The sequence below is a fragment of the Podarcis pityusensis genome (genome assembly GCF_964106645.2).
Source record: "Podarcis pityusensis genome assembly, chromosome: 11".
In the NCBI taxonomy this organism is placed as follows: domain Eukaryota; kingdom Metazoa; phylum Chordata; class Lepidosauria; order Squamata; family Lacertidae; genus Podarcis; species Podarcis pityusensis.
This window is the reverse complement of record NC_138036.1, coordinates 45,415,354-45,441,521: the sequence shown is the minus strand read 5'-3', so window position 1 is coordinate 45,441,521 and position 26,168 is coordinate 45,415,354. Positions and strand designations below refer to the sequence as shown.

At 41.2% G+C, this 26,168-nt stretch overlaps 1 protein-coding gene across 1 annotated transcript in view; it reads left to right on the top strand.

Moving 5' to 3' along the window:
- The window catches only part of DTWD2 (DTW domain containing 2), a 91,161-nt gene that overhangs the window by 24,834 nt on the left and 40,159 nt on the right, over positions 1-26,168 (top strand). The window contains exons 2-4 of the mRNA XM_080973124.1: positions 10,382-10,472; positions 11,166-11,260; positions 20,940-21,129. Of these exons, the coding sequence (XP_080829250.1) occupies positions 10,382-10,472; positions 11,166-11,260; positions 20,940-21,129 (376 nt within the window). The remainder of the gene's footprint in view (positions 1-10,381; positions 10,473-11,165; positions 11,261-20,939; positions 21,130-26,168) is intronic.

Here is a 26,168-nt window from a genome sequence, read left to right as displayed (position 1 = left end):
AGAGATTTGTGTCTCCAGTAGCCTCAGAGCTACTTACCCAATCGTAACTAGGAAGAGCTTGCATTGAATTGAGACTAAGAACTTCCAGGGGCTCGTCTTATTTATTTAGGAAAGTTCTATCCAGCCATCATAAAATATATTGCAGGGTGGGATAGAGGAACCTTGCCTTCCCCTTTCAAGGGCTTGTAATTGTGTGCCTTGTAGACCCTTCATTTACCCATTTAGAAACACCAAAGAAGCTTTTTGCCTTGGTATTCTCAATCACCTCAGTTATAATTATTGAAATAAGGGGAATAGCTGTAGCCAGAATCCCAGGGTCCATCCCAAATCTGAGTTTTGTGTAAGCCTCAGTACGATAATGTCTGCTTCACCCTGTGGTCCTACAACCAGTACTCCCTGCCTGATGTAGATAGTTAATGCAGCCGCTCAAGTAATTTAATACCGTCCTTCCTTCCCAAGAGTTCATTAGCTGACTTTGATGTCCTAAAAGTTGAGCACGAATATTAAACTCATCAGGAAATATATTGGCTGCTTTAAAGGCCTCTCCAGTGGGGATGTACTTTTATGTGTCTTCTGTTATTAACGTCAGTAAGTGACACTCTACTACTGTAGCCAGTGTCTTTCAGACATTTTGCCACATTTGTCCCAATTTGGAATTGTTGAGTTGTGACTGAAAATCATTACAATCTGATGGATCTTTGGGAGTAATGAGAAGTGAATTGATGATGTCAGGCTAGGTGTCAATGAGAGAAGAATCAGGATCAAAGCTGGCATTAGTTGTCACCCTTTTCTTTGCTTAAAAGGAAACCAACATTTAAATGGACGTTGAATCCTGACTGACAGCAAGCAGTTCCTTTCTTTGAACTTTTAAGATGTGAAACCCTTCTCCTGTATTTGCCCTAGACATCTAAGTGAATAGCAATTCACTTTGCAGAAAACCTTAGTGTATCTAGACTACTCTGCCATTAGTCTTGACCACCACCCTTTAACCATCTTCCTCAAATCACCGCCTTGCTCAAATTTTCTGTGTATACCTTTTTTTTGTATGTTTATATGGCTGTCTCTGGCCCTGTTCAATCATTCATATTCACACGATTCTCATCTCATGAGGGAGCAGTGAGGATGTGCTTGGTGGCCTATTGCCATTCACTGGTGGGAAAGTCTGAAAGGAAGAATCTGTTTTAAATGTGTTGGTGTGACGAAAAAGTTGGTTTTGCTGGACAGGTTGAATCAACAAGTGTTTCTTTCTCTACCAGCAAATGGTTAATGAATGGCAGCCTCTGATTGGCGGTGGTTCTAGGAGGGAGAGTTTAAAAGGAGAGGATTTGAGGAGAGACAGGTAGTTAGGGGTTGGGGGTTGGTTAAGGAGTTGAGGGAGTTAAGAGGGTTGGTTTTGGACGGTTGGAATTGAGGTTGGAGAGGTTAGAAGATAGGTAGGGAGACAGCTTGAGATATAATGAATGGGAGAGAGAGTTGCTTCTGGGTCAAAAAACAACTTCCACTCTGAGCGTATTGTGAAGGACAGAGTGTGGTGTCCTGTAGGAGGAATAGACCGAAATTTTACTGGGAGGCAGAGGCTGAGCCAGGAGAAGTAGGAGCTGGAAAGGAACAGCCTACTTGGGACTCAAATCTAGTCTGGAGGGGAGAGATTCTTCCAAGGAAAAGAAGAAACTCCCAGACCCAGTGAAGGGAGGTGATATGGAAAGCCCTTTGGTCTAATACTTAAAGTACCTCAGGAGCAGGCTTGTTAAAGGGGGTGGATAACCGAAAGAAAGTATCACCGTATGAAGGAACCAAACCTATACAGTGGTACCTCGGGTTACATACGCTTCAGGTTATATATGCTTCAGGTTACAGACTCCGCTAACCCAGAAATAGTGCTTCAGGTTAAGAACTTTGCTTCAGGATGAGAACAGAAATTGTGCTCCGGAGGCGCAGCAGCAGCAGGAGGCCCCATTAGCTAAAGTGGTGCTTCAGGTTAAGAACAGTTTCAGGTTAAGTACGGACCTCCGGAACAAATTAAGTACTTAACCCGAGGTACCATTGTAACTCAAATACAACTGAGGAAGAATTAAAATGAAATCACACTCTTTTCTTGAAGAAACCTAAGTTTAATCCATGTGTGTTATATACTATCTTGCCTTATATAAATCTTTATTGTTTATTTAAAGAAAACCTGTCTGAGACTCCAACTTACTAGTTATCCCCTCACAAAGGTCCCCCTGCAGGATTCTCAGGGCTAGAATTATAAGAGGAAAGGAAAAGAAACCTTTGGGCAAAGGGTTGTTTAGTAAGGTGGGGGCAATTTATCTGAGTGAGAGCAGGCCCACCGGCATGAGAGGAAAAAGTGCCAACGTGCCTGTTGCAGTTGGCTCCCATCATGATTTAGAACCAAATCATGCAGACCAGATGCCCATGTATGTAGAGCAGGATCTCTGCTTCAGACCTTGCCCAAACACATGTGGATGTGGGCAGGGGGAGCAGCAGGGGTTGCAAGAGCAGACCCAACTAGTGGAACCCCTCCTCTGCCCCTTGTGTATGTAATGGTAGTCTTGCAAGTATGATTGCGAGGGCTTCATTTTCAGGCACTATGGCTGCTTCCTTGTAGCTCGCACAGGACACACACACACACACCCGCTCAAAAAATGACAGTAATCTTAAAAGTGATTCCAAATCTACAGGGCACAAAGTGAAGCGATATGTCTCAAATGACGATTTGAGAATGGATATGATAGAGGTGGCAGATTGGCAAGCTTGATGCAACATAAAAGAACTTTTAACAGTTAATTCACTCTCCTGCTTGTCTTTGACTCTGACTCATACTCATCATCTGCATTTGAAACACACAAGCCTCTTGTTTTGGGCAATTGGATTATTAAAAATGGATGGCTTTCTCTAGAGAATTCCCTGCTCATTTTCAAATATCACACTTTATTGAATCATTCATTTAAGAGGAAAAAACGATCTACAATTTCATTCTTATGTAGGAAATTAGATGCATATTATATCCCTATGAATAGATTGAGTTGAAGATTGTGAGCACCTGTTTCAGTGTTTTTCTATGCCTGTTTTTAATTTTTACAAGAAATATCATTCAGTAACTCTGATTTCTCCCCCATTCTTTTCATATAATTTTCTGATGGTTATTACATTGGAAACAAGAAATGCTTTGAATATTTTTCTCCCCAGTTTCTGTTTTTCTGTACACCTGTGATCATATTATTTTACTGCCAGCTTCAAAAGAGCCATATGCAACTGTGTTTGAAAAGTGTCCTAATGATAGAGTTTGCAGTTGGAAAATATTTATATGAAGATGGGAATTAGTAAACATCCTTTGGAGTTCTAACCAGGATTATCCCTTTGGGTTTTGGTGCTTAAAACCATTTTATGATCTAGATGGTTAAGCTGTACTGAGAGATTAGCACACATATACTACTCCTGTTTCCTAAAACTAGCCACAAAAGCTCATTTAGAGAAGGCTTTTATCACTTCCCAAACTTTCAAGCACAAATATTTACAGAGTTCCTGAAGGAATTATAACATGGGCTAGGAACCTCAGATTTGGACTCCTCATGTGGCCTTCCAGAACTTTCTAGTTCACTCTCAGAAGTTTCCTCCGGCCATATCACCTCCCAAACTCCACCCCTCATCAGCCTTGAATAGAATTGTAGAATTGGGAAGGACCATAAGCATCATCTAATCCAAACCCCTGTATCGCACCCTTCTCAAATGTTTTTGCTTGGCTGATCTATGATATTTAACAGTTGTTATCATTACAGTGGTACCTCGGGTTAAGTACTTAATTCGTTCCGGAGGTCTGTTCTTAACCTGAAGCACCACTTTAGATAATGGGGCCTCCTGCTGCTGCTGTTCTCATCCTGAAGCAAAGTTCTTAATCCGAGGTACTATTTCTGGGTTAGTGGAGTCTGTAACCTGAAGTGTATGTAACCTGAAGCGTATGTAACCAGAGGCACCACTGTATTAATTTTATGACCTGCCATTCACCAATAGATCCCAAAACAGGTTACAGCAATTTAAAATTCAGAAGTAAAAACCAGTTAAAACAGATTATGATCACAGAAATAAGGTGGGATACTTTTATCAAAATCTGTAAAAGGTTAACGAGACTGTGTTTACCCTTACAGAAGCCGTGCTGATTCTGCTTCAGCCTGTCTTGTTCTTTTATAGGCTTTTTATATTTTATTAAGCTTTTCACCATTTTTCCTGGAATAGATGTTAAGCTAGCCATCCTATTGTTTTCCAGATTCTGGCTGGTTCCCTTTTCAAGCATTAATGTTACATCAACCACAGTCCTTGGGTATGGAAGCTGATCTTAGAGATAAGTTGCACATTTTTGTTACAAGATCAGCAATTTTACATTTCAGTTCTTTAAAGAACTCAGGAGAACGCCAATGATTTGTCCATTTTTAATTTGTCAGTAATCTTAGAACTTTGTCTTTTGTCACAACTATTTGCCTTAATTCCTCAGATTCCCTTTCTGAGAAACAGGGATAGGATCTGCCCTATCTCTTTTGCTGTGTAGACAGATACAAATAATTCATTATGGCTCTTATGTGTTATGTATTTATTTTTAATGTTCATACCCCCACCCTTTTGTCAATCAAGGACCAAGGTAGCTTAGAGAGTTAAAATTTGCAGAAGCACAAATTGAACAGAAAAAAGGGAATGCGAGAAAACAGCCAATTAAAACAGTTGGCTCATAAGTATTAGGAATTGGCTGCAGCCTCCAACTGAAGGCAGCCTTGCGTAGAATATGGCCCAAAATTATCTCCTGGATTCATTTTCACTTGCTTTCATCTTGCTGCCAACATCAGCCAGGCGTTCTGCACATATCAAACATGTACGATGAAGATGGAACGAAAAGAAACAATAGTGTTGGAATGACTGTTGCACTTATGCTGATCTTAGATGGAATCTCCACAACAGGGAGCCTTCTGGCTTCACTTGAAAGGAAGGGAAACAAGATGGAAACTGGTTGGACACAACAGGACACACTTTTTATCATTGTTTGACATTCATATTATATCATATGGAAGAAAAATCTTTCAGGAGTGGGGGAGAATATAAAATTCTTATCTATGAATGTCATCATACCTGACTATTACAAGCTAGAATTGGCTCAACTGAAAGCTGTATAATTTACAAAGGCTTTAATCAATATTTACTGCAGTGAGAAGGAAGCAGGGATCAATATTATTGAACAGGCCTCCACATCATAAGGCCCATGGGCTGATGATGGCCCAAATCCTGATAATTTATGCCACCGTAGAGGAATTCCAAATGCCTACTGTTTCTGGCCATTTCATACCACTTCAGGGAAACATTTACAATCCATATAAGACCATGAAAAGTGTTGTCTGTGGTGCATCGTTATGTCTGATTGCATCTTTCCTACTCTCCCTGGAATTTAGATACACGTAACAGAAATTGTGCCAGTTTTTCCAGGCTATGCCAGCCAGCCATGCTATGTAGCTTACTTGCATCTGAAACTCCCTCACTATGAATTTCTAGGAGAGTGAAATTCTGGTGTGCTTGTGCTGTTTAATTCAGCAAGGACCATAAACAGAACAAAAATGATGGCACAAATGAGAAATACTACTATGCGTACTTGTACTCAAGAACCCAACTAACACATATCCTTTTGAGTCTTTAACTCACTTGCCACAGGATAAGTTATATTAGAAGAATTAGCACTCGGACAATAGACCAAAGCTTAGAACCAAAGAATTTACGAATTTACATCATGCTAACTGGGGCTGAAGGGAGTTCCTCCAACAGCATTTGAAGGGCCACGAGTTTCTCATCCCTGGTTTAGCCAAATACAACTTAGAGCCTATTTGAATGCCTACTCTGTGGAGGTGACAGTGGTGAAGACATTTTTCACCTGTCCTTAATATCCAGATCCATGAGGACGGCCATCACCATGGATAAGTGATGGCCAAAACGAGGAAGTAGTCCCAGGATTCCAGAGAGACAGGAAGATGAGACATAGCAGGATCAGGACCTTGGAGAAGAACCATGGAGAGGATTTCAGAATCACAGTTAGTACCATATTGGCCTGAATATAAGCCGTACCCGCAAATAAGCTGCACCTTTAAAATTCAAGGGGGGTGGGATAAAAAAAAAGACAATACAGTGGTACCTCAGGTTACATATGCTTCAGGTTACATACGCTTCAGGTTACAGACTCTGCAAACCCAGAAATAGTGCTTCAGGTTAAGAACTTTGCTTCAGGATCAGAACAGAAATTGTGCTCCGGCGGCATGGCAGCAGCAGGAGGCCCCATTAGCTAAAGTGGTGCTTCAGGTTAAGAACAGTTTCAGGTTAAGTATGGACCTCCAGACCAAATTAAGTACTTAACCCAAGGTACCACTATACCCAAATATAAGCCGCTCCCTTGAAATTCTGCAGGCACTCACACCTGTAAATGGTAAATGTAGAAGAAAATCTAGAGAGTGCCCACTAGAGAGGACCCACAAGTGAGTTAAACGCCTGTTTGTTGCACCGTAATTGCAGATTAAAAAATCCATACTGCACTGTAAAATATGGGGAAAGTGATGAATGACATTAGAATAGATTGCACAACAGTCTCAAACTCGCAATTCGGCAATAAAACATTCCCCCCCCCCCCATTTTACCATATGTCTGTTTCAACAGCGATATTGTAAAAGCCAGTTTTTTTGTAAGGGCGCAAATTTAAGCCGCACTTTAACTTTTCACGGTCGGAATTGGGGGGGGGGGGAGTGCTGCTTATATTCGGGCCAATACGGTAATCCTGCAGCTGAGGCAGGAAAGTATCCATGTGGTGTCCTGCAGCAACTGGCAGATCCATAAATCCTGGGTTAGGTATTCATTAACTAGAGACTGTATCCCCAAATGCTATATCTGGCCAGTAAAAGGGCCTGGTGTCTTTCTTCACAGTTGTTGCCTTCTTCTATGTCCTGGTGTTTCAAGCTGTGAGGATTTCTCCTTAGGTCTCTCCCGAACCTCTTGAGGAGCCTGTGGACCAAGAATCAGAGTTTGATGCCAGGAGTGTCTCCTTGGGGTTCAGGAGAAGAGATACAGGTTCCATTGAGTGTGACTCCACATGGGGCTGACCACTGAGAGTATCCATCTCCTCCTCAGCATTTCCATTGTCAGAAGACTCTGCCTCTAAGGATTCCTGCTCTGGGCCCATGACACCTTCATTATACCATCTAGTGGAGCTCTTCAGAGCAGTTAAGGGGCTTATTCAACATTATCCATATCCATGCATTCAAGGCAAATGTGTGTAGGCTTAAAACCTGGAGTATACAAGTTGTGGCCCCACACTTGCTGGTTCCATTTCAGACCTTCCCATGTTCACCACAGTGCTCTGAAGGAAAGTTCTGAATGCAATTAGAATCCTCTCCCAGGATTGGGAACCTCAGTAACTGAGATTCTGAGGACAGCTCTGTGCGATCCGTAGTCCAAGCGTATGGCTTATCTGAAAAGGATTACACACCCCTGAAAAAACTAGGCATTCTGTTGCATTGCCACTTCTCCTGGCTTTTTTTTTTTTTTACCTTGCTTAAGTAACATTTCAAATTGATGACCACAGCCATCTATGTGAAAGCTGCCCTTAGCAAATGTGCAAGCCAGGCATTGACTGGGCTGGGGGCTTATGCCAGGATAAGAACACATTGCAGTAGTGTGAATAAGATTTCTGCTTGCCAGTTAGTTTCTGTGTGGTTCTGATCTACAAAATCCTAGTTACCTAAGGTCAAGCCTGTCTGGGTTCCAGAGCTATCTGGCCACTTAATGGAAATGCATGTTTAGAGAACTCCAGCTCTCTCTTTTTTTTAGGAGACCATGAAATCCTCCCAAGTATCTGAGCAAAGCGGAAGGTTTGATTCATACTGCTATTTCATTAATGGATTATTTCTCAACACTACTGATTAAATCATGTTATTTAATATTGATTTTGTGTGTATGAGAGACAGAAAAGAGCCATTGTGTGCCGTTTCTTCATATATTCTAAAAGTTAGTAAAACAGTGAATTGACTTCTTGCAAATCTTCATGCTAGATCTTTGGTTTTGAATAATATATGTTGGGGAGGGGGAGATGTATAGATAATTTATGAACATATAATAACTGCCTGTTGCCATAATTGCAAGCTGAGATTACTTGAATTCTTAGAATGGTAAACAAATATAATTTTAATTGTCTAATGTAAGTATAAGCATAAATAGTTAACATCACTGGATGTTTCTTTAATGAGATTGTATTTGAACAGAAAATGTGCAGTTACTATAGAAGTTACTATAGGAATTCATAAGGTGTGTGTTGATCTTCAGACTTTGTTGCGTTTGGCTTTCTCTCACTTTCTCTCTTTTGGGCTGTTGAACTCCTAAGTATCTTTTACTGTTTAGTGAAATTGATTTCCTTCAATATGTGACATGACTTCTGATTGAATCACAAATGAGCTGCCATCATTCAATCAGAAACATCTGCTTCCTAATATTACAGACGTTGGATTGGATCCAAATAATCTGCTGGGTGAGTGGAAGCACTTCTGCTAGGGGAAGGAATGTCAATTTCAAACATACCTCTTTCTGTGCTTCCTAAAAACCCATGCTGGAAAGTTGTAGATCTGCCATCTGCAGCATTTTGTACCACCCCCTCCTGCTTGGGCAAATGTACTAGAAGACCCTCAGAGGATGGCAGATGAAGTTGATGGACTATATGGAATTGGCGGAAATGACTGGCAGAATCCGAGACCAGGGAGAAGAGTCGGTGGAAGAAGACTGGAAAAAGTTTAAAGACTATTTACAGAAATACTGTAAAATTAATGAATGTTAGAAAAATGTTGGAATGAAGTTATATGGCTTTAGTAGAAATGTTATAAGGAATTAAGTATAAATAGATTAAAGGGTATTAAAGGGAAAAATAAGGTTAGAATGTGTTAAGATAATTAAAGGATAGAAAGCAAAGGAAGATGGAAAGGAATTGCTGAAACAATTAACAGAAGTGGAATACAAAAAGGGAGGTGTGAGGAGGTCATTGAAATAAGTGAATGAAAGATAAGATATTGAAACTGTTTGATGTGTTTTAAACTGCTTTTGTTTTGTTTTGTTTTGTTAGTTTAATGTGTTAGTGTTATGTACTGTTTTTGTATTGTATTGTATTGTTTATTTTTTTGTAGTGTTTAAATTATTGGAAAAGTAATAAATATTATTTTTTTTAAAAAAATAGAAGACCCTCAGAGGTATAGGTGCTCCTTCCAGATGTACAACAGAATCTTAATACCTTGCTGAAATACCTCTGTGTCTGTTCTGTGCCTGGGTGGGAGATTTATATTTGATTTTAATATTTGTATTCCATTTTTCCAGTGACAAATTCTGAGCTCAAAGTGGCTCACAGCCGCTATACTGTCAAACACAATAAAGCAAATTAACAACAAATTTCATCAAAATGATTAGTGCAATTCCGTAAAGTCATCGTAATTCAAAATATCAGAAAATATCAGAAATTATTTATCAAAATGATTAATACAGTTCAACAAAGTCATAGCAACTGTGTACATCACTTGGAGTTCCATTGAAAGAAAGTGGGATATAAATTGAAGAATGTCTAAGACACTATGGACTTACTTTCTGTAGGACTATCAGGGCCGACCCTGCTATCGGGCAGAGTGATTTTGTGTGTTATGAAAAGTGAGCAAATTGTGAGTTACATAATTTATTTTTGATGTAATTATTCACTTCTGGGAGGAAGTGCTTGTGGGATTTTCCATCTCGGAGGAAGAGAACTTGGCCAACCTTGGATACTATGCTCCAAGACCTGGGAGAGAAGATGCTATTTTCTATTCCACCTCAGGCAGTACAATGTGTTGACATCTGTGCCATACTGAGTGATGCTGCCTTGCTGAAAGCTACATGATGACCTTTGTGGCAAGGATTTGAACACGTTGCTGGAACCATTCATCCTCATTTAGTTTCTCTGGTGTGAAGAATGAATGAATGGTAGATGCAGACTTCTGAGCTCTTCTTTTGTACAATCCCCAATGACAAACGTAAGGGCAGAAGCAGTGCTCTGTAGATTAACCCTAAATGATAGGTATGGTTTCTGAACACATGGTCTTATATCTGTGGAAGTTGGTGTGTTCAGGCACATTTAAAAATTACTATGCTTGGTCAAATATTTCCAACCGTTCAGTGTTTCTGAATTTTCACCTAAGAGTCTGCTTGCTTGTTTTAGAGCGCCTACAGAACCACACAGTTGTTTGGGTTTTTTAAAACGTAGCAGAAAAGCACTCAGGCACTTGTTACATAATTAAACTGCATTATACATTAACTCCTGATATAAATATACATATTTCTACTCCTTTCTATCCTATAGGCGTCCTGAGAAGGTGTGTTTGTGTCCATTCTTGCCAGTCCACCCACTGAAAGTCTCCACCTGTTTGTATATCATCCAGCATCCAGCAGAGGTGAGGAAGGTTGTGGGAAAGGCAAAGGTTCAACTAGCAAGTTAGCTCAGCAAACAGGAAATAACGCAAGTGAAAACTGGCTTAAGCCCTGTGAAATTCAGTCACTTTAGAAGCTGTTACCAACCTCTGTGGCAGTCTCTAACCTTATATGCTAAGGCTTACTTGTTTTGTGTTTGCTCAAGCTGTTTGCTGTTTTCTCCTGTGATGAGAAAAATAGTGCTGTTTAGTACATACTTCCTTTCTTTCATTGTAGCTCTTTTGATTATTGGTTTGCAGATATTTCTGATTTTAAGTGTGAAATAACTTTCCTTCACTTTATTTTTTCTGTCAGCTAGAAATAGCTATGTTATACTGTATATCACATCTCCCAATCAACACACATTATTGGGCATTGCACAAATACTGTAAATACAAATATAGGTATATGTGGTTCATTTCCTGAATATTTTTGTTTTCCTTCTTTGTACATTTTCAAGTTCAGGTATATGTTTGCTTGGTAATAGGTTGGACCCAATTGTTTGGGGATAGGTATACCATTATTTTGCCAAGGGATAATGGTTTTTAGAGGTTTTCTTCCTTATCCTGTGAGTCGTAGTGTTTTCAGGTTTATAATACAGGCAAATCCAGTTTTGCGTGTGTTCAAAAAATGACGTAAATCTCTTTGTTTTGTTTTTATAACCATATGAACTGAAGGAAAGTAGAGTACTACGAACTGTACCCCTTCTGGCTGCTTGTCTACCCGAAGAAAAATGCAAAGTCTTGATTGGTCGTCGCTTCAGTGAAGACAGGTAAGGAGCACTGATAGTTTAACTTCCATTTCTTCTATGAGCAGTTACTCGTAATTGTAAGTTAACTTTGTGTCAATTGGCTAAATGTTTTATAGTGCACATACGATGAAGGTGAAACAAGCTAATGTTCCAATGTGCCTAAACGAAATAAAACAAATTTTAGACACACCCAAGCAAATGGCAATTCTCATTGCTTCTTTTTACATCTCTAATGCCCTGTTTATTTACTGTTTGTTTATTCCTTCAGATCTGCTTCTTGGCTTTTTGCTATATATCTGCTACATATATAATCTCTGTCCAGTAAGTTGACGGTGCCTCACATAAATGTGTGTTTCACTGCCATTTTCTTTGAGTAGGATTCACCTAAGTTGTTGCGTACATGAAACAATGTCTGCTCACACAGTAAGACAGGCAGGGCCAAACTTGGCCCTCCAGCTGTTTTGGGACTACAGCTCCCATCATCCCTAGCTAACAGGACCAGTGGTCAGGGATGATGGGAATTGTAGTCCCAAAACATCTGGAGGGCCAAGTTTGGTCATGTCTGCAGTAAGACTTTCCCCTGTCTCCTGCCTGCTCTGTGCTACTGCACCCCCTAAATTTGTTTTGGCGGGTTGGGGGAACCCTCAGAACAGGTTTAGGGGATGTGGGGGGTGGGAGCAGTGAGAGGAAAATCTCACTGCATGAGTAGTCCATGCATGGATACCACCCTATGTTCACATCTAGTATAAGTCTCTGGCTTTGTGTCAGGTTTGCATCCATTCCAAACTTCTAAGTCACATATCTCCTAACTCTGTGGGGGGATATATCGATTTTTTGCCCAGGACCGCTATGAGGAGCAGACCGCAATGTCGACTTCACTCAGCGGTATATCACTGGTGAAACCGCCACCGCTCCTGAGTCCCTCTGCTAGCAGCATCCACTGGAGGGAGTCAAGAGTCCCTTCCACCAGCAGGCACTGCTAGCAGAGGGACTCACGAGTGGCGGTGGTGGTTTCACCAGAGATGTGTAAAGGTAAAGGACCCCTGGATGGTTAAGTCCAGTCAAAGGCGACTATGGAGTTGCAGCGCTCATCTTGCTTTCAGGCTGAAGGAGCCGGTATTTGTACACAGCCGACTTTCCAGGTCATGTGGCCAGCATGAATAAACCGCTTCTGGCGCAACAGAACACCATGACGGAAACCAGAGTGCACAAAAATGCCGTTTACCTTCCCGCCACAGCGATACCTATTTATCTACTTGCACTGGTATGCTTTCGAACTGCTAGGTTGGCAGGAGCTGGGACAGAGCAACGGGAGCTCACCCCGTCGTGGGGATTTGAACCGCCGACCTTCTGATCAGCAAGCCCAAGAGGCTCAGTGGTTTAGACCACGGCGCCACCTGCACTTTACCTTTACCAGAGATGTATCACTGAGTGAAACCGCCATCCCACTCTGCCATCATATGACGCAGAGGGAGAAACAAGCAAGGTGCCAATACAGCTTTTTCCTCCCTCTGCATCTTTTAAACTACTTGACTGAAGAGTGTGCAGCTGCCCTTGCCTCAGTCAAGCAGTTAAAGGAGTCCCCAGCCCATGCTGGCTCCCGCAAGCGAGCGGCGGGAAGGGGGACACTGTGAAACTGCTCAGCTGAAGGGAGCGCAGTTGCCGTTCCCAGAAGTGAGCAGTTAAAGGAGCCCTGATGCTCCTCCAGCTTGCATGCAAGCGGGGAGAGCACTGGGGCTGCCTCAGCTGGGAGGTGGGGACCTTCGCAATCCCCAGCTGAGCTGCACAAACATGCTGCATTGTCCCAGTCCGCGAGCCCCTGGGTGAAACCGCCTGAAGGTGAGAGCTGGGTCAGTTTCACCCGGTGTCTCACGGGCAGAGGCCAGTGCATCTTGTTTTTTCAACATCGCGGTATATCGCTGGTATATGTTTGGCTGGCGATACACCGCCATGTTGAAAAGCTGATATTGCCCAGCCCTGCTCTGGGCAGTGTGTAGACATCCAGATGTCTACTGATCAGGATGCAAGTTACTTCTCTTTTCTCAAGGAAATAAACCAGGGGTCAGCAACCTTTTTCAGCTGTGGGCCGGTCCACCGTCTCTCAGACCATGTGGTGGGCCGGACTATATGTTGTTGTTTTTTTTTGGGGGGGAAATGAACGAATTCCTATGCCCCACAAATAACCCAGAGATGCATTTTAAATAAAAGCACACATTCTACTCATGTAAAAACACTCTCATTCCCGGACCGTCTGCGGGCTGGATTTAGAAGGCAATTGGGCCGCATACTGCCCCCAGGCCTTAGGTTGCCTACCGCTGAAATAAACTATAAATGCAGGAATTAATATTAGTAGCTCCTGAACCTGCTTGTGGAATCTAAGGCATCTCAACCCTTTTTAAGCTACTCTTAAGTGTTCAGCTGTTACCTCATAAGAGACTGGTATTTGTATCTACTGAGTTTTCCACCAGTTTGGGTTATTATTATTATCATTATTTATTGAATTTATATACCGCCCTATAGTCGGGGGTCTCACTGTGGTTCACAGAACAAAATCAAGATATAAAACCACAAAATACATAATAAAAATAAAAACAATAACCCAATAGCCTCCCCTCCTTTCTGACTCATGGCTAGCATCCTTCGTAGCTCCCTAGTTCTTGGTCCTCTAACCAGAGCCATCTTCAGAACAGAGTGCCCTTTGCACTAACTTCTTGTCTTCTGTATTTAGTGAAGTTCTAGCCCAGTTTATCCTGCTTCCACCTAGGTAGTTGCACTCCCTAGTCTGTCACTATTTAGAGAATTGCCACCTGAGGAATTCCGACGCTGAGTCACAACCACTGAATGAAAAGGCGCTGGAAATGTCTCTTCAAGGGCTGGAGGTATAATAAATGTGATGGTATGAGCGGGAAAGATAAGATGTTTTGAGAAGTACAGAGAAATGAAGCAAAGCACGCCCCAGCCCAAAGGCACACTGAAGCAACATAACATGCACCTCAAGATCAAATTTTAGATTTCATAGTGTGCCTACTATTGCTCAGTGTAATCTTCTGGCAGAAATCTTTTCAAAGAAATGTTATTAACTTCATAGCACAGGGGGGAAAAACACCAAGCATTTTATCTATTTACCGTCATGCTTAATTTAAAGTATTCCATAAATAAATAAAGCTATATCCTGTAATGTATAATACTTTATTTAATTATCATTGTGTATTTTTGGCCAAGTGCTTGTTCTATTATTCATCAGGAAAGTTCTGATGAAGTAGTGAAACTATTATCCTAGGATTTATTTAACTCTTTTAAGAGATATTTTTACAAGCATTTTTAAAGTCATCAATCCTTTTTCAGTTGAACAGTAGAGTATCCTAATACAGTGGTACCTCGGTTCTCTAATGAAATCTGTTTGGCTTCCGAAATCCATTTGGAAACTGAGGCCCATTGGTTGCAAGAGCTTCTTGCACTCAGTGGAAGCCATGTCGCATGTCCGGGTTCTGAAAAACGTTCGACAACGGACGCATTTACTTCCAGGTTTTTGGTGTTCGAGAACTGAAACATACAACAACGGAGGCATTCGGGAACTGAGGTTCTTTTGTACTTTAAAGCAAACACTACCAACAGATTAGTAATAAAATAATCAATTTTTCATGTCATTAAGTTATTTTACTGGAGCTTTAAGGGTGATTTTGCACTTGGTTAAACAAACTTTTGTGCTAATTAAATTCTTTGAAAGCCATTTCTCCATATTATCATAGTTCTGCATTTTTATTTTTATTTTTTTAAAGCTAAAATAAGCCCATTTATTTTTTCCCCCTGATATCTTTTATATATATATCCTCCTTTTATTATTTTAGCGTCTTTTTAAAGGTCCCCCCAAGACCTTCAGTTTTAATTTTAATAAATTAAAACGCTATTGATGTTTCAGAGGTACTTAGAAGAACAGGACCTTCATATTTTGTGCAGATGAAAAGCAAAACAAATCTAAATCTTCAAAATTCTTCACAGGTTAACCTGAAAATCAATCTGAAAAGTTTTCTATAAACTTGCAGCATTGAACTGCTGAAATACAACAAAAATGTATTGGAAATGAACAAATTTAGTGGAGGGACACATTGAAAAGTTGCTGAGACTTTGCAGAATGGGCAAGAGTTTACCTCTCCAAATTCAAGGTGGAAGCAGCATTTTTGGAATGCTCATGTCTATAGAGGAAATCTGAATAAAATAAAATAAATGTAGCTCTCATGAGCAGTTTTGTGGTGATGTATTTTACTGAGTGCATTGGCCATAGACAATAAGTATGGTAACTATCCTAGGAAAAATATAACTTTAGAGACAGAGTGCAGAGAGTAATCCCTATCTATGTTATCAATATTTGTTTCCTTTTTGCCAAAAAGAGATGCCTAAAAATAGAAGAGAATGGCAAATATAATATGGGGTTTTCTTTATGAAATATAAGTCTGATAAAAGTAACCTGGAGTCTTGGTCTGTAGTCACAACTAGCATTACAACAGACAACATTTTAGTTTTAGATTCAGGAAAGCAAAATATATCTAGGAATAGCATGAAATCCCTGTCCTTTCTTAGATGAAATTGCATGGCCGTCTCAGCCCTGTCTTAAAAGTGGAGCAGCATTCTAAGTGGCAAAGAAAAAAGTAGTTCTATATAATAAAAAGATGGCTTCCAAAACAAAAAGGACTTAGAATTTTAATCTCTCTTTCAAGATGGGTTTTGAAAATTCCCGTCCCACCCTACAAGTATCTGTTTGCATTCTTAAATGGAAGTTCTTCTGCTGATATACAGCAAAGGTGTCTGGTTTCTTATCAATTTGCCCCAACACACCATCCACAAATGTATGAAGGACAATTTATACTCATATCAACCTGACTCTGCACCAAGATCTTTGGAAACCATTCTGCATGGTTTCCATACTGTCTGAGATGGGGTAGGTAGCAGTTAGGGAGAGGCCCTCATCAGTTGTTGCTTCCCACTTATGAATTCTGCCCCCTGAGGCTCATCTGGTATAGAGATGTGTTTTTAGCAGCCAGGGGAAACCTTTTAAAAAAATTAAAAATCTTTAACTCAGGCATAGGCAACCTTGGCCCTCCAGATGTTTTGGGACTACAGTTCCCATCATCCCTGACCACTGGCCCTGTTAGCTAGGGATCATGGGAGTTGTAGTCCCAAAACATCTGGAAGGCGGAGGTTGCCTCTGAAAAGTATGTTCATTTTGGGGTTGAGAGGACCAAAGAATGGAGCACGTGCCTGTGTATGTAGACCAGTTCTGTGAAACATGCACCACTTCTGTGGAGACATTTCCTTCTGGCTTCTCATATCAGTTGAGGATTACGATAAAGGCGCAAAACCCACTTTCATTTATTTTTAGTAATGCTCAGTCCTTAGCGGCTGGAAAATGCTTGAAGTGGAGTACCTCTGCCTCAATCAACGCTTTCAGTTTGTCCTCAGTTTACATTGAAGCAGCTGCCAGGCTTTTCTCAGCCTCTTTGAAGCACATAAGGCTCAAGAGGAACGTCCTTTCTTTGTAAGAAAATCACATGTGCATATAGAATGCAACTTTTATTTTCCCCTTTACATCCCGAGATGTAAGATCTTTACAAATCTGGCTCTGATCTGGAGGGGCAGGGGAATGTTGAATTTTGGGGTTCCCCCTCCCTGTGATTCCTTGAGTCTTGGGAACTTCAAAAAGGATGAAGCCACTCTGATTGAAGTGGGATTTACTATTAAAACACCTGCCACTCTTTGGTACTGCAATATCCTTGTTTCATGCTTTGTTTTATAACGGTGTTCCAGTCTTCTATGGATTCACTCCTGCATAGGTTGATACAGTAGGACAGATTTTTTTTGTTTTTTTGTTAATTTAAGTAATCTCTATGTTAAACACAGACCATTGAAGCTTTTATTTTAATAGTTAATACAGTGGTACCTCGGGTTATAGACTCTTCAGGTTACGTGTTTTCGGGTTGCACACCGCGCCAAACCTGGAAGTACCGGAACGGGTTACTTCTGGGTTTCGGCGCTTGCGCATGCGCAGAAATGCTAAATTGCGCTTTGGGCATGCACAGAAGTGGCAAATCATGACCCGTGCGTGCTCAGACGCAGCGCTACGGGTTGCGAACGTGCCTCCCGCATGGATCAAGTTCGCAACCCGAGGTTCCACTGTACTACTGTATGATTGGGTCAGGGATGAATGTCTTCTCAGGATCTCCCTCAGCTCTGTGATTCTCTAGTTGCAAGCCTTTGGCTTGTGAATAAGGAAGACTTCTAAAATGATCAAACCAGTTTCTTTTGCTAAGTTGATAGCCTTCTCCAGGTCTGTTAAGTATCTCTTCCTAGTTGGTAAAGTATGATTCTCTTAATCTCAGGTTGTGGGTTTGAGCCCCATATTGGGCATAAAGATTCCTGCATTGCAGGGGTTTGGACTAGATGACCCTCGTTGTCCCTTCCAACTCTGCAATCCTACGATTTTAATGTAAGCTAAGTAGCAGCTGACATATTGAGGTGGCAGTGCTTACTTAGCCGCCCAGAGTGGCTGGGGAGACTCAGCCAGATGGGCAGGGTATAAATAATAAATTATTATTATTATCATTATTACCCCAACCTCCCGACAGCTGTGTTGCTGCTGATTACTAGGAGGAACAGGCAGCGGCGGAGGAAGCCGCTCGGGCGCCTGGGGCGGTGCGAGCCACCCATAGGGGCAGGGCGCACCACGGGGCCTCTGGAGTCTGCCTGCCTCTTCCCACTCAGCTGTCCTATAGCTGGGGGGAGGGAGATGCAGTGGGCAGACCGTTTGGGCAGCGCGGAGCCTGTGCGTGCCCAAGCCACTGCGTCTCTCCCACTGCAGGCCCCGTGATGAGTGCCGCCCGCCATTTTGTCACCCCTCTCAGTGGTGACACCCCGGGCGGACCACACCCCCCCACCTCCTTCCTCCGCCCCTGGCAACAGGGAGGTTGGCAAAGCGATCCTGTTGATCTCACTGACCTCTCTATTGCCTTACCCCTCTCCCTCCCAGTAAGCAACAGTGACTCTGTCAGGAGGTCAGGTGAGTACTGCTGCTGAACCATGCCGTCCACTACTAGCTAGGACTATAAGTTGTCACAGAAACTAGCTACAGTGGGCGGGAGGCATGCCTTTCTCCTCCCCTATCCTGGCTGGAGGTGGTGTCATCAAGCCTTGTTGGCCTGTGGCAGGAAAACCAGCAAAGAACCCTGTAGCACCTTAAAGAGCAACAGAGGTATTATTGAGGAGATTTCACCCCTCCCATATCCAAGAATCTCCTGAGGAGTCTGCTGATTCTCCAGAGAGGAGGAGGCGTGTTCTGCTCTCTACTTATTCTGCTCCAGCACCGAGTCAGTCAGTCAGTCAGTCAGTCAGTCAGTCAGTGTCGGGGGGAGAGAGAGAGAGAGACTGAGTGTTAGAGATCATGTGTAGAGATAAGGTTGCTGCTAAGAGAGATAAGGTTGCTGCTAAGAGCAGCTGCAGACACTCAGTGCAGTGCAGCATTCATTTATGCTTAGACCTATTAAGCTCTGTATATAGTTTGTATAGTTGTAGATAGAATAAAAGAAGATATTCTACAGAACTGCTCTCCGAGTTGTTTATATACTCTGCTGTACTCTGCTGTGCGACGACTGTCTTCTTGTGGAAGTGAATCCGGTGCTCACAACTCTAAGCTGTGAGTCCACAGCACTTTGACCTGTTCCTGTGCAGAAGGTGGTCTCTGGAAGTGCTACCCAGCTCGCCTAGCCCAGTCGGGGCTGAAGTGGATGAGTCCAGTTGGTGGCACTGGCTCTAGGGCGATGCTGACATCTATGACAAAAGCTTTGCGGGCAAAGTGTGTTTCATCGCATCCTGGCAAATGCATATATAACTGTAGAGGAAAAAGTGTAAACTGTGAGACCAGAGGGAAACCTAATGTAAAAAGAAAAAGAAAATGTGCCAAGTTTAAAGGCATGTAAAATAGGCACTGTGGCCATTCATAAAGTTGTGTTGATGAGAATGCAGACATCCTGGCATAGATATAAATTAACAATTCAACATTAAATGTGTTTAATGCATTGTTCGGTGTTCCTAAATCTAAGAGCTGAATGCAGTCATTGGATCATTTTATAGCAACCGCCACTCCCTAATGTCCATACATGGTTTTTGCTGCCTCTGAAGGAATGAAACTGTTCCACCATTTTATGTTTTCTTCTTTCTTATAAAATGGTTGGCTGCTTCCTTTTTTTTTTTTAGAGGTCTACATTATACAGGAGGGTTCAAAGTTAAGCCTGAGAATTTGCCAAAGGGAAATGAAACTTATAGATTTAATGGGGGGAAAGATGTTTGGGGAAATAGAAACTATACCAAGGTTCCACTTCCCCCTCTGATTGACTAAGACATTTAGGGAGGGAGTTGAAATAATTTACATATAGGGAAGAAAAAGAGAGAGGGGGGAATATGCTATAGGGTAGAGAGAAAGAGTTGAGGCACGGGAAGCTAGCACAATTGGAGCAATGTAAAAGGAAAAGCCTAAAGAGAAGACTGCAAATGAAACTAGTCCCTGAATTCTGAAACAGATGGATATTGATAAACACAGTCTTGTCTGCGCTTAGGATCAGTTTGCCTTGTATTATTATGCTCTAATGGGGAATTGTTCAATTGTTTTATAAAATAGGTGTTTCTTTAAGAACGTCTTTTTCCAGATTGTGTTACCCTGTAAAAACCATAAGTTGAAAAATGTGGTTTTTGAGTTTAAACAACCCGACCCCATGCCCAGTTGCCTTCCAAGTCTAGCCAATAGAGAGGGTTGACTGGGACATTAAAAAATAATACTTCCAAAGATCAAAGAGCTGTTTCATGAAGGCAGCCAAGCAGCCAAGGAAAGAAGATAAAAAGGTAAAGGGACCCCTGACCATTAGGTCCAGTCGTGGCTGAATCCGGGGTTGTGGCGCTCATCTCGCTTTATTGGCTGAGGATGCTGGTGTACAGCTTCCGGGTCATGACTAAGCCGCTTCTGGCTAACCAGAACAGCACACGAAAATGCCGTTTACCTTCCCGCTGGAGTGGTACCTATTTATCTACTTGCACATGGACATGCTTTCGAACTGCTAGATTGGCAGGAGCAGGGACCGAGCAACGGGAGCTCACCCTGTTGTGGGGATTTGAACCACCAACCTTCTGATTGGCAAGTCCTAGGCTTTGTGGTTTAACCCACAGCGCCACCTGTCTCTAAGGAAAGAAGATACCTGCTTGCTAACAGTGGGGAAGTCATCAAAAAAAGGAGGGGTTGGCAGAGCTGGTTTGCTTGTTTCCTGTCCCTCTCCTGGGGAAGTCTGGTCCATCACACTGCTCCCTGCACCCCACTATTGTTCTGCCTCCAAAGGCTAACAGCTTTCTGCAGTCTCATTCACCAAGTTAATAGGAGTGCAATACACAGGTTTCTTTCCCTATGCATTTAGGTAGTCCTTGAGAGAAAATGGTGTTGGGTGAAATTATTTGGGGAAGATTGTAAATAAGCAGTTTCATTCCGATGAATGAAGAATTGGAGTTTTCTAAACCAGTGGGGCTAAGTATGTTAAACAGATTTCATATGTGTGGATACTTCGAATCCAGGTTATGCAGGATCGAAAAAGACGAGCAAGTTCTATATTTGTACTCATCAGAAAGAAAGAAAGAAAACACTAAAGTCACTTTTTCAATATTTCTGTAGGTACCCTGAGCTGGCATCTGTGTGCAGAAATAAAAATACCTTAATATTATATCCTGGAGCTGGAGCAGCAAATTTGGAAGAGGTCGACTTGAGCTCACCTGATCCCTATGTGATCATTATCATTGATGGAACATGGAACCAGGCCAAAGATATATTCTTTAAGAACACCCTTTTTCGAATACCTAAACAGGTAAGGTTTAACACAGAGACTTAAAAATGAAGTGTGCTTCTGCCTGAGTCAGTTCCCTTTGCAGACTTGCAGATACCTGCAACACAGCATTTGCATATACCTTTTATTATTAATTTAATATGGAAAATGCTGCTCCAAGTGCCCCCCATGCAATTATGCATGGAACTGTTAAAAGTTGTTACTGTTGCTGTTGAAAACAATTTAAAAAAAATAATCATTGGGGTAAAATTCTTGGAAGAGATGCTTGAATAACTCATGACTGGAGTTTTTGCTGACCAACGGCTTTACATATTCACATGTTAATGTAGTAGGAGGGTCCTCGACTCCTTTTAGTAGCTGAAATACTAGTCCTGTTTCATGTTGTTTTTACTCAACTATGCATTTGATCAATACCGTGACCTAAGAGAAATTTTTACAATGATGGCTTCTGCAGCAACACCTGGTATAATCTCTCTTCATCAAAAGTTATCTTCAGCAAAGGTAACCTTTGATTACACTGACAATAGCCCTTGTGTGCTTGGTAGAAATTCCACATTTAGTATGCTGTAAGCCTTTCTGACAGGCTTTAGATCAGGCTGAGAACTGCCAGGTCAGCAACTCACAGAAGTATAGAAAACTGCCTTATACAAGTCAGATCGTGGATCTGTCTAGCTTGATAGTATCTTTATATTGACTGACGGCAATTCCACAGAGTTTTAGGCAGGAGTCTTCCCAGCCTTATCTGAAGATGTCAGGATCTGAACCTGGAACCTTCTTCATGGAAAGCATTTACTGGACCACCAAGCTGCAGTTCTTCCCCAAACCACAAGCCGTTTAATATTAAACGTAATATGAATTAATTTAGTTATTTTGTTTATAGAAAAATATTGCATCCTGCTTTTCTCCTGCGTTTGAAAAGTATCCTGTTTTCTGACTCCAAGAAGGGGTTGCAAATGAAGTATAAAACCACAAAGGTCAAAACCAAAATACTGTTATCATTAAAGCAGTTGCAAAAAAAAAAGCTAAAAGCAGCACACACAAAAACCCCACAGGACACAAAGAACACAGAAACTGGAGGTAATGATAAATTAATTAAATTGATCAACAGCAGAATCGAAGGCTTTTTCTCCTTCTTTAAAAATACTGTTCAAATGCCAGCGGAACACAAATAGAGGAGAAAGGAACAGTGGAGCAGGGAATTCCTCACAAAGGGCACTGCCTCAGAAAAAAGAAAGGCAAAATGACATACAGTGGTACCTCAGGTTAAGTACTTAATTTGTTCTGGAGGTCCGTTCTCAACCTGAAAGTGATCTTAACCTGAAGCACCACTTTAGCTAATGGGGCCTCCTGCTGCCGCTGCGCTGCCGGAGCACGATTTCTGTGTAACCTGAACCATCCGTAACCTGAAGCGTATGTAACCCAAGGTACCACTGTATATCCAGATTTGTACTTCTACAGTGGTACCTCAGGTTACAGATGCTTCAGGTTACAGATGCTTCAGGTTACAGATTCTGCTAACCCAGAAATAGTACCTCAGGTTAAGAACTTTGCTTCAGTATGAGAACAGAAATCACGCGGCGGCAGCGGGAGGCCCCATTAGCTAAAGTGGTACCTCAGGTTAAGAACGGACCTCCAGAACGGATTTAGTTCTTAACCCGAGGTACCACTGTACTGAGATTCAAGAATAGAGGCTTGAGGAGGTCTGTGAATAGAATGCCTTATATCTCAATGTATGGCCTGGCTAGCTCAATTGGTTAGAGGGTGGTGGTGATAATGCCAAGGTTGCAGGTTTGATCCCCAAATGGGACAATTGCATATTCCTGCATTGCCGGGGGTTGGACTAGATGATCCTCAGGGTCCCCTTCCACCTCTACAGTTCTATGATTTGATAGAGGTGGAATACTGATCGTCTGTGTAGTGTTCCAAGTGAGTAAGAATATTTTTTTTAAAAAAAAGATTCTCTACCACAAGTAAGGTCTGTTACCTTCTCATCCATTTAATGTTTTGTTTTGCTTTTGTTTATTAGTTTTATTAATTTCAGAGTGGTTTTCATGGCCTAAATAAAGCCTGAAAGAAGAGCAACTTAAGTTAATGCATCCTGAAGCATTATATAGAGACATTTAAAAATAAAAATGAATTAATGCATCGTTCCAGCTCGCAAGCTCCGTTAGTTATGCTGATCCCTATCTGCTGTAAAATTCTCATGCAATTTATTAATATGTTCCTTCCGCATATCATTTTTATTCTTCTGTTACAATTTCTTTTTTTAAAAAATTGCTGAAGGTTTGCCCATATGTGGAACTGGAACCATCAGTACAGTTCTGAGTTTGGTCATCTTAAGCATGGTGAACGGGTGGCTGAGAATTTTGTTGAGTAATCCTAATTGATTATAGGTTGTTCCTGCCCACCCCCCGTCCCCGATTGGACTAGGATCTGGCCCTTACATCCTTCAGAGATGAGTTGTGCTGGCACTGAAACAGTTTGGAGCCAGGTTTTTCAGTTTGAAGGGAGAGAGAATCCAACAAAGAATGGCAGAGTTTTGAGATTTGTGTTGGCGTGTTTAGTGCGTTGTATGAAATTCAGTGGGGGTACAGGGTTTGTGAATGCAGACTTAGAAGATCTGCTCCCTGTTTAGGAGTGCATGTTTGCTTCCAACACAGGCTGCTTATATATTTGTAAAATAAAACAAATATCACAAAGACACTATAAGTCCCCAGTGCTCATTCAAAGGGTCTAAATCCTGTAGCATCCCTATTGGAACTTTCCACTATTTGCGGGGTGGGGAACACATTGTCTTGCTGTTATTGATGTACTATTAAAAGCAGAAAATCTTGAATCCACATATAAAAGAAATACAGTCGTACCTTGGTTTTTGAACAGCTTAGTTCTTCAACGTTTTGGCTCCCGAACGCCGCAAACCCCGAAGTGAGTGTTTCAGTTTGCGAACTGTTTTTGGAAGCCAAACGTCTGATGGGGCTTCCACAGCTTCTGATTGGCTGCAGGAGAAACCGCACTTTGGTTTTTGAATGTTTTGGAAATCAAACGGACTTCCGGAACGGATTCCATTTGACTTCCAAGATACGACTGTATAGGGTGGGGAATTAATAAGTCTAGCACTCTCTTAGCCAGTTTAGGATTGTGTTGTGCTTAAAACTTGTGATTGTACATCTCCCTTTTGGGTTTGAAGGAACTAGAAGTCAAGGTTCAGGAGAGTCTACTATTAGTAGGTGCAGGCTGTAGAAGGGAACTACTATTGCTAATGAAATTTAATAATAAATTCCTTTCTATTCAAGACATGCTTTTTTGAGAGATACTTTTAAACAACAGAACAGATACAGGGAGCTCTCAGATCTTACCGTAGCAACTAGCAACATGAGTTTTCTATGAGAAAAAAATATTCACTCATTCATAAAGGAGCGGCTTGAGGAAACGAAGATCTCATACAACTAGGGCAAAGTTTATATGTACTGTGTTACTAAGATATTGGGCCACACTCCACTCAGGCATGACTAGGCTAAAAATTGTTAAGAAGCAATAGCTACAAAGATTATGCCTGTTTGCTGTTGTTACAGAACCTGAATACTCATTAAGTGGTCAGTTCACACAGTGAAAATTGATATGCTGAGAATATGGTCAGAGAGAGTCAGTCAGAGGTTGGCATGTAGGGAAATGAATATTTCAGTTGCTTTGCTGCACTCCCAACACCTAATTCAGCCCTAGCTTTTTAAAAAAGCAAAACTACTTAGAATGGTTGGGTCATGGCATGGTAAACAAATGTTTTGGGCTTGGTGTAAGGGGAAACAATCTTACAGTTTTTTCAACATTTATCACCAGTTGACCATAAGATGTAACCTGTCAAAGGTGTGTGTGTGTGTGTGTGTAAAATTTGCTAACCTGTCAGTGCTAAACTCAAACTAAGAGCTTTCTAATAACTTTATATCTCATTCTGCATTCATTAGCTGAAACCTCTTCGGAACTGTGCTAAACAGCTGAAAATGAGACATAATAACTGTCTGCAAAGTTCATAATAATGTTCTTTTTCATAAAATTTACATCTGAGGACTGTAATATCCGGCTGCTGCTATCGGTAAAAGTTATTGTTGCGTGAACTGCAGCTTCCTTTTATAGCCCCAAAGATCAGCCCAACACAGGTTTAAAAAGCATCTCCCATATTTTACTGCCATTAATACAAAGGTTATATTATGACACTATTTTCTTATAATCAAGCTGTCTAACCCTTTGAGAGTAACCTGTATAACACAGAAGTAAAGCGCAATCCATGCTTTGCTTCTGCACAAAGTATGCAGTATTTCTTTCTTTCTCTAGAGAATTACTAAGATCTTCTTTCAAAATAAGTTCTCTTTTTCTGCCAGCATTTATTTGCTTCTGAAGTTATTAAAGCAAGGTTTTTATTACTAGAAATAATTTAAATTTTAATAGAACAGTTGCCACACAAAAACTTGCACTAGTTGCGGATTGCACTTTTGCCAAAAAGTACATCTGAGCAAACGTTGAGGCCAGAACTTTATGTTACATTAAACACAAGTCCATCTCTAAAATGACAATTGTGTGTTTAATTCCATTCTTCTCTTTCATAATGCCTCAGATTGCAATCCTATATTCACTTAACCTAGGAGTAAGTCTCATTAAATTTAATGGTACTTGCTTCTGAATAGAAATGTGTACGATAGTACTCTAAAACAAACCACATAGTCCATTTTTTTCCCATTCCTAGCAGCAGATAACTCATAAAACACTTTCAAGGTAATACTTGGAGGATGATAGACAGATAGATAGACAGATAGATAATTTTAAATGAAAAAGATGTCAAACCTCCCAGATCTAGAAACTTCAATTGTTTGTTAACAATGCAGCAGATGCTTCAACTGTTTGATATTTTTTGATACTATGTTTTATATATGCTGTAAGGCACCCAGAATGGCTGGGGAAACCCAGCCAGATGGGTGGGGTATACTACTACTACTACTACTACTACTACTAAAACGTTCATGTGCATTTGTGCACACACTTTGAATTGGAATAGTGATACTAAAAATCTC